This window comes from Psammomys obesus, unplaced genomic scaffold, assembly GCF_907164565.1.
Source record: "Psammomys obesus unplaced genomic scaffold, mPsaObe1.curated_primary_1811, whole genome shotgun sequence".
NCBI lineage: Eukaryota > Metazoa > Chordata > Mammalia > Rodentia > Muridae > Psammomys > Psammomys obesus.
Window position 1 is genome coordinate 648,646 of NW_026585587.1, and position 8,885 is coordinate 657,530.

Genomic DNA, 8,885 nt, shown 5'->3' on the forward strand with positions numbered 1-8,885 from the left:
ATCTCAGGGTGCTCAGCCTCACATGAGTGAACTGCTCTATCTCTAAGAGTTTCTATTTTAAATCAAATAATCAAATATGGGAAGCATCTCTGTGTGTGTTGTTTCTCAGTCATTCAAATCTTTAATGAGTTGATACTTGCCCCCTTGTTATAAAGTAGACTTCTGTGGTCCATGTGGCCCTCTGTTTAAATATGTTGTCTTCTTCTCTGTTCAGAGTTAAAGAAGCTGAGGAAGTGTGTAGGCAGAAGAAAGGAAAATCACTCTATAAAGTAAAACCGAGACACGACTCTGGGATTGTAAGTACTGGCTGTTCTTTTTCTTTTTTTCCCAGCTTGTGGTGGTATTTGCTGTTAAACCATGTCTTTGTGATATATACAAACTTACATAGTAATATTTCAATCATATTTGTCCTATGTTCAGATAATTAATGAGCTTCTAATTCTAACTGTCTCTTTATGTCTTTAGTTGGGACTTTGTAGTTGAGTTAGTTTCAAAGTTGGATATTTGAAACTTGAAAAATTAAGATAAATATAAGCATGGACATACGTGAGGGCCTGTGTCTACTACTTGTGGTAGGAGGAGAGCCTGTATTTCCTCATTAAACATGAGTCACAGGCCATTGATGCACTTTAACCCTGAGTGACTAATATAAGCTTTGCTGCATAAAACTACATAGGAAATGACACATGACATATGCTCTCAAGTAGGCTATCTGGAGTCTGGCCAAGATACTAATCTAGAAGGCTAATTTAAGATTCCTCCTTGGCCAAGTCCTCCATATAATAGAACAGCAAGTTGTATACCGTACTGTAGAAGATTTGTTGAAGGTTTTGAAGGTGTCCTACATCTCTTCTTGCCAGGATAAGTAGTGCTGGTTTCCAGGAAAATTTAGGACATCAAATAAAAGCATTTGGGGATTTATTTTATTTTTAATTGACTATTGTATTTATGGGTATGTGCATGTGCATACAGAATCTAAGGTGATGAAAAGAGGGCTTTAGAGCTTTAGAGCTGGGACTTCAAAGGATTGTGAACCACTTGACATAAGTTCTGGGAGCTGAACTCAGCCTCTACAAAAACAGTGCGTGTCTTCACTGCTGAGCCATTTCTGCAGTCCAAACTGAAGCACTTTGAATTGGATTGGTATAGCACACTCTACATGGAATAGACAGTAAAGATAACTCAAACTGCCATAGGATTAAAAATAGTTCTGTTTAGAAAGTAGTTCTAAACTGCCGTAGGCTACCTCTATGCAGGAGTTCTATACTCAGAAAAAACACTATTTTTCTGTCAGTCTTTCTGTAGCAATATTAGTCTTTTCTAATGATAAATCTGTCTCATGCTGTTTTCTGATCAATTTAGCTTTCTTAATAAAGCTATATCGGATAAGGGGAATGATTATTTGTTGATCATGCTACTGTGAGATGGAAAAGAATTAAAACATTTCAACCAGGAACTCAATCCATTGGTTTTGCTTCTGTATCTGTGCTTTTGCATGTAGGATCTGGAATGATAGGGTTGTGGCGACAGCTCATTCACATATGGACTTATTTTCTCAAAAGCATTTGGTAATTCCTTTCAATGAAAAAAAAAATTTAAGATGAAACAGATACAATATACATGAAGTTTTCTGAATGGATTGGTTGTTTTTTTTTTTTTTTCACCTTTATCCAGAGAATTTAATAGAAATAAAATTTTTATTTGGGATGCACTAAGCTCCTTTATTTTTGATTTTTTTTTAAAACTCCATCTGGCATGTTTGTTTCAGAAAGCAAAGATAAGCATGAAAACCTGATCTGTGAGGAGCAGAACAAAACAAGTCACTGAAACAGCCCCCACAGCACCCACATGACCTGAAGGAGGGAAGGAAACGACATCATTCTGATAATTTTTCCTCTGAACCTCTTGCATTATCTTCATGTTTTCTAGACAGTTTGTTGATTGTTGAATTTTACTGTATGCGCATTTAAAATTGCAAAAGTGGTAGACCTGTGGAGGATTGGACATCTTCTCATTTTGTACATGTTATGGTGTTATACCAACAGGCCCAAGTGGCACATCTAAGAGGCACTACCTGCATTAATTCTGAACATGCTGAATCTTAACCTATGGTTTCCTTTTGTGTGATTCTCTCTCTTGTCACAACAAAAACATCTTCCTTTCTACTGACAAACAGAACTCCACTCCAATGTGATGAGATTTGTAGGTAAATGTTATTCCCAGTGAATTCTATGTATCTACTTCACCTCTACTTACACAGATTCTGTTTTGAAAAGTATGCATCATGTGTATGTCGTGACCAGTGCTTTCTTCACTCTTAAATTCCTCTCTATAATATGTTCCTTTAGACCCTATGAAAAGCTCATCCTCAGCAGAAGTAAATAAAATCGTAAGATGTCCCTCTGTGTCTTACACTATGATACTTCTCTCTCTCTCTTTCTCTCTCTTTCTCTCTCTCTGTTTCACATACATACTCAAACACTATCTCACACACATGTACTCACACTCTCTCTCTCACACACACACACAAGCTTCACTTAATATTTTCAAGAAATTTGAATAAGTGAAGTTCATGAAATTGTCAAATTTATTTTTTGATGACCACTTATTATAAAAAAAAAATAGATGAATCAGATCTATCTAGACCTTGTAAAGTAAAATACCTGCCTGCGTATTTTGGCATGACTGAGTTGTGATCATGTGTTACGGCAGGTGATATACAGCTATGACATGAGGTTGTGTTTACCCCTCATCTACAGGGCTCTAAAGAAGGATTTTACTCACTCAATCAGAAAAAAAAGGAAGTTTCCCATTCTTTCTGAAGATACTTTAAAGTCAGCTCATAATGCATTAAGGGGGTTTTGTATAACATTAATAGTAGTTCTTTTAAATTGCTGCTAACAATATTGGTTGAGAGCTATGGTTGTAGAAAAAAGGAAAATGTGTTGCTATTGCAAACCAGTTACAGACAGCAACTTAAAAAGAAAAAAATAATGTTCTAAATCATAGCTATACTTGTATTTATGTAAAGTATGACCTCTTGCCTTTTACTTTGTATTTTAAGTGCAAAAGAGCAGTAGTGTTTTTTCTTCTGTTGTTGATTTGTAGTTTTTCTGTCCCTCAGTCCTTCTGATGTGTATATTACCACTCTTCATTGAAGTAATAGGGCATTTAACAAAGAACGCTATGTGCAATACTGTATTTAGTGTTTCTATTTCAATTTTTTAGGATGTTAATTTATATGAAAATAAAATGAATAATAAAACATCTCTGTGTCAGTTGTGTTGCGTACTTAGATAATATGCACCGTGGTCAACTTTTGTGGGCAATAGGGGTTAGTCCAAGTATTCACATACACTAAGAGCATGAACACCAATCCTCTAAGGAATCTGGAACTTAAGTCTCTCATGATACAAGAAATCGTGATAAAATATTGACTCTTCACCAAGTTGTTTCCTTTCCTGGGAGCCAGCAAACATTCTTCTTCCCTATTATCCAGTTCTAACAGAATATTATACCTTACAATTTATTATATACAAGACCAGACCCAAATTTTTATCTTGTCCCACCAAAACCTTCGTTCTTCTGTGTTATCTATCTCAGAGCCTCCTTTCTCAGAACCAGGAATCATTCTTTATATCTCACTTTCTCGTGAGTCACTCATTGACTCACTGCCAACACTGTTATTTGTGTCTGGTTTGAAGGTATTTTTATTTTCCACCAATTCCATGAAAATTCTAGTTCAAAACTGGTCTAAATTACCTTGATAGCTGTATGAGGGTTTTGTTGTTGTTGTTTTGTTTGTTTGTTTTCCTTTACCTTAATAGAAATACCCAAGAAAGGCAACTTACAGAAGTGGTTGATTTGGCTCACAGTTCAAGGGGATACAGTCATGGATAGTAGGAGCATATGGGAACTGACCATATTGCTTATACAGTCATGAACCAAAAAGAAAGAAAGGAAAGAAACAAAGAAAGAAAGAATAAAGAGGAAGAGAGAGAGCAAGAAAAGAAAAAGGTTACTATTCTCAGCTCATTTTCTCCTTTTTATTCAGTCTAGAATGTCAACCAATGGAGTGATGGTTCCCATGTTAGAGTGGATATTCCTACCCCTATTACCCAGTCTAAAAACTTCCCTTTAGATGCTCAGAAGTTTTTCTCCTAAGTGATCATAGAACCTGTTAAGTTTGCAATCAATATTAGCATCACAATGACATCAGGTGCTGTCATATTAAAAGAATTGCTTTACAGCAGTTCTTTTCTTCACAACAAACCCATTTTTTAATTTATTTATTTTTATTAATACAGTTTATTCACTTTGTATCCCCCCAAAAGCTCCTCCCTCCTCCCCTACCGGTCCTACCTTCCCTCCCCCTTCTTCATGCATGCCCCTTCCCAAGTCCACTGATAGAAGAAGTCCTCCTCTCCTTCCTTCTGATCTTAGTCTATCAGATCACATCAGGAATGGCTGCATTGTCATCTTCTGTGGCCTGGTAAGACTACTCTCCCCTCACGGGGAGGTGATCAAAGAGAAGGCCAATCAAATTATGTCAGAGGCAGTCCTTCTTCCCATCACTATGTAAGCCACTTGGACACTAAGCTGCCATGGACAACATCTGTGCAGGGGTTCTAGGTTATCTCCATACCTGGTACTTGGTTGGGGTATGAGTCTCTGGGAAGACCCCTGTGTTCAAATTTTCTGGTTCTGTTGTTCTCTTTGTGGGGTTCCTGTCCTCTCCAGATCTTACTATTTCCCACTTCCTACATAGGATTCCCTGCACATTGCCCAACAGTTGGCCATAAGTCTCAGCGTCTGCCTTGATAGTCTTCAGGGTAGAGCCTTTCAGAGACCCTCTGTGGCAGGTTCCTAGTTTGTTTCCTGTTTTCTTCTTCTTTTGATGTCCATCCTCTTTGCCTTTTGGGATGGGGATTGAGCATTTTAGTCAGGGTCCTCTCTCTTGATTAGTTTCTTTAGATGTACAGGTTTTAGTAGGTTTATCTTATGTTATATGTCTATATGAGTGAATATATACCGTGTGTGTCTTTCTGCTTCTGGGACAGCTCACTCAGGATGATCCTTTCCAGGTCCCACCATTTACCTGCAAATTTCATGATTTCCTTATGTTCCATTGCAGAGTAATACTCCATTGTGTAGATATACCACAATTTCTGCATCCATTCTTCAGTTGAGGGGCATCTGGGCTGTTTCCAGCTTCTGGCTATTACAAATAAAGCTGCTACAAACATGGTTGAGCAAATGTCCTTACTGTGTACTTGAGCCTCTTTTGGATATATTCCTAGGAGTGATATGGCTGGATCTTGAGGAAGCGCTATTCCTAATTGTCTGAGAAAGCGCCAGATTGATTTCCAGAATGGTTGTATGAGTTTGCATTCCCACCAGCAGTGGAGGAGGGTTCCCCTTTCTCCCCAACCTCTTCAGCATGTGTTGTCACTTGAGTTTTTGATCTTGGCCATTCTGATGGGTGTAAGGTGATATCTCAGGGTCGAACAAACCCATTTTTAAAAAAGCTGATAATCTGCATTTTCTACTAAAAAGGTCTTAGTAGTCACATAGAAAATTATGTGATCTTAAATTATCCAAAATCTTGACTGTGAATGAGAGAGCAATCAGGTACCTGCTTATGCCTTGGGTTATAACTCTATGCTCAGCCCTTTTGAATCCCAGCCTCCATCCAGACCAAACTGTCTTCAGTCCTTTCATGCAGTACTCTTTTTAAACTCCCATATGTTCCCTGCCCCCCGAAGTTCAAATATTAGAATCTTAATATCCAATCAGTCAGTGTCAGGGGGCCTAAGGGGTGTGCTTGGGTTATAAGGTAATTAGTGTCATTACTGAGGAAGTAGGTTCTCATTGGGAAAAAATAAAATAACTCTTTCATGCTGTATTGCCATATGATGTATTCTGCAATGGTCAGAAGCAGAAAGAAGGTCCTCACCAGATGTGTTCCAGGTTCCCAGACTTCCCAGGCTCTAGATATAAACTTCTCTCTCTCTTTTTTTTTTAATGTATTGCATGGTCTATGGTATTCTGCTATAGCAACAGAAAATAAATGAACCCATCCACGGAAAATCCTTTTCCATGTTCTTCCTCACCTTGAGCAGTCATCCTCTTATCTATCTTGCTTACTAGTGATCATATCTGAATGTAATAACCACTTAATACAGGGCATCCATTGGCACTGGTCTTTCTGGCTTCTAGAATGTTATAGATATTAAGTATTTATTAAAGAAAGGCAAAGTGTTAACTATGCCACAAACTTCAGGATACACACTGAGAATGGAAGATGGAAAGAAGTCTATTGTTAGGAAGGGATTATGGTAGAGACTGAGGCTGACATTAGTGTATTACTCAAGGTTCTCTGTAGAAAAAGAACTTTCAGGGTGATTCCAATAAATGTTCAGTCTTTGAGAATGGATGTTTTAACTGGCCCTCAGTATACATCAGAGTTAGGATCTAATGCTAATCTAATCTAATCTAGAGTTCAATCTAAGGATTGAACTTGCCAGTGTGAGCAAGAGCAAGCAGGCAAAGATTTAAAACATCTTTCTACCACATCCTTTATATTGGGTGCTTCCAAAAGGTATAATCCAGATTAAAAGTGGATCTTCCCACCTCAAAAGATCTCGATTAAAGGTTTATCTTCCTACCTCAAAAGATGCAATTAATTAATTGCACTATCTTTCCATTTCAAATGATTTAATTAATTAAAAAAATCCACCACGGGTGTACCCAGACACTTGGATTTTAATTCCAAGACCAAGAGTAGCCCTCACAAGTTCACCCCTTGTCAACTTGACACACAATCATATCTCCTTATGTCATGCTTAATTTCCAAACAAAAACAATAGTGAGGTCATAATTATGCCTAACACGACATAACTATCCCTTATATTCACAAATACAATATAAATTTTAGAATAGGTGGCAAGGTAGACAGGAGAGGCCCAAAACTTATTCTTTATAATTATGGCAGGTAAGTAGGTAAAAACGTGAAAGAATCTTCTATAGTTTAAGAAATACAATGCTGTGAGTTTAAAATTTAAAGTTTTGAATTTCTGAATAGTTCTAACAAGACAAAATTTATTTTGAAATGTATAGATATATATGGTGGAAGGGAATGGACAGGGCTGGTACATAAAAAAAGGAGTCCTGTTCAAGTAACAGAAAATAGTTGTATCACATTGGAGCAGAAGGACCAGGGCAAAGCCCAGGACCACTGATACAGGCGTCCATGTAAATAACTACCCAGGATGCCCTAGGATGTTGCTCATATCACATGTGTGATGGCAGGAAAAAGCAGACCAAAGTGGACATCTATAACACAGTATCACTACCACAAAGGAATGTGGGTTCAGAAAGACCTCGCATGATATCAATAACTACATTTAAGAGAGAAAGAGGGAGAAAGCAGTATCTTCAGACCCATTCAGACAAGTCTGCAAGCCACACCCCCTAAGCCCACAAAGAAAAGTATTAATTAGGAAGAATAGACCTAGTCCTGCTGAAGAAATAGAACAACAAACATTTATGTCTTGTGCCCATGATAAAATTTAAAGTCGCTAATCAATGGAATAGAAAAGAAAAACTTTCATGGGCTAAATGAACTCTAGGAGGACCCAGGTGAAGTGACAGCTGGTAAGCAGGACAGTGGTGCTGAGGACTTCCTTGGGATTACGACTCATGAAAAGAAAGCCCTGCTGATGTTAAAGAGACATCAGCAGACACACAGGAGAGAGAGAGAGAGAGAGAGAGACTCAAGAAGGACTCCACATTAAGAAACTGATAAGAGCTTCAGAAAGGCGAGAGAAAACGTTCAAAAACAATGACTGTGAGTTTTCTTGGATCAAGGGATGGCATAGTCTTTGCTTGAGAATGCAGCAAGTGCAGGGCCAAATATATACCACTAAATTTGACCTAAAAAGGTGGAACTGAATCAAAACCTTTAGGAAGAAAGAGCACATCACCTACAACAAAAGGACAGTTACTCTAAAAACAGGAAATAAAATAGTTAAGAGGTACCTTGAAAACAGCCAATTAAGACTGTCACTGAATGTGATAAATGTTTTCAGAATTTGAAAACCAAGAGTATACTCTCCAAAAACCTCACAGGAAGGTCTGGTAAAAGGCATGTCCCAATGAGGAAAGCAGAGGACCCCGAAGTCAGAGGTCATGAAGGGCACAGGAATCCAAGCAGTAAATCAACTTCAGACTGTAAACAATAACAAGTCATTTTTGTGTTTATAAGATATTAATGACAAGGTGACTGGGAAATTTTAAGAAACTAATTCAGTCAGGCTAAAAATCTTGCCTTATTCTCTTTGTATAATTCAATGAATGCTATGCTTTTAATATGTACCAGAAACTGCTGTCAGCCTTGGAAGGAATAGAAATGAAGACAGTGTCTTATGCCCACAGAGCCTCCATTCTGCGCTGTAGGAGAAGAAACAGAAATTGGATGTAAAATAATACCAGGTACCGTAATAATAATAATAATAATAATAATAATAATAATAATAATAATAATAAAGTACCATAGTACTTTACAAAGACTCATCACCCTTCAGAGTAGAAATGGGTGCTCTTACGGCTGAAAAACTCCCTTGAACCAACTCTATCTCCAGAAAAACACATGGATGTTTTATGAGTTTTAAAGCAAAGAATAGAGAGCAGACAGGAATGTTGAATGTATTTAGAATGTGTTGCAAACATGTGTGAGTATCTACATGACATTTTGGGGATAGTCATCACAAAAATAGAATTATTAAAAAGGTGGGGAAGCTTATTAAACTGATGGCCAGAAAGTTTATTTAAAACACATACATACACACACATACACACACACACACACACACACACACACACAC

At 37.5% G+C, this 8,885-nt stretch overlaps 1 protein-coding gene across 1 annotated transcript in view; it reads left to right on the forward strand.

Moving 5' to 3' along the window:
* The window catches only part of Fmn2 (formin 2), a 302,407-nt gene extending 299,147 nt beyond the window's left edge, over nucleotides 1-3,260 (forward strand). Inside the window, exons 17-18 of the mRNA XM_055608481.1 lie at nucleotides 215-296; nucleotides 1,769-3,260. Of these exons, the coding sequence (XP_055464456.1) occupies nucleotides 215-296; nucleotides 1,769-1,795 (109 nt within the window). The 3' untranslated portion in view covers nucleotides 1,796-3,260. The remainder of the gene's footprint in view (nucleotides 1-214; nucleotides 297-1,768) is intronic.
* Nucleotides 3,261-8,885: the final 5,625 nt, after the last annotated feature.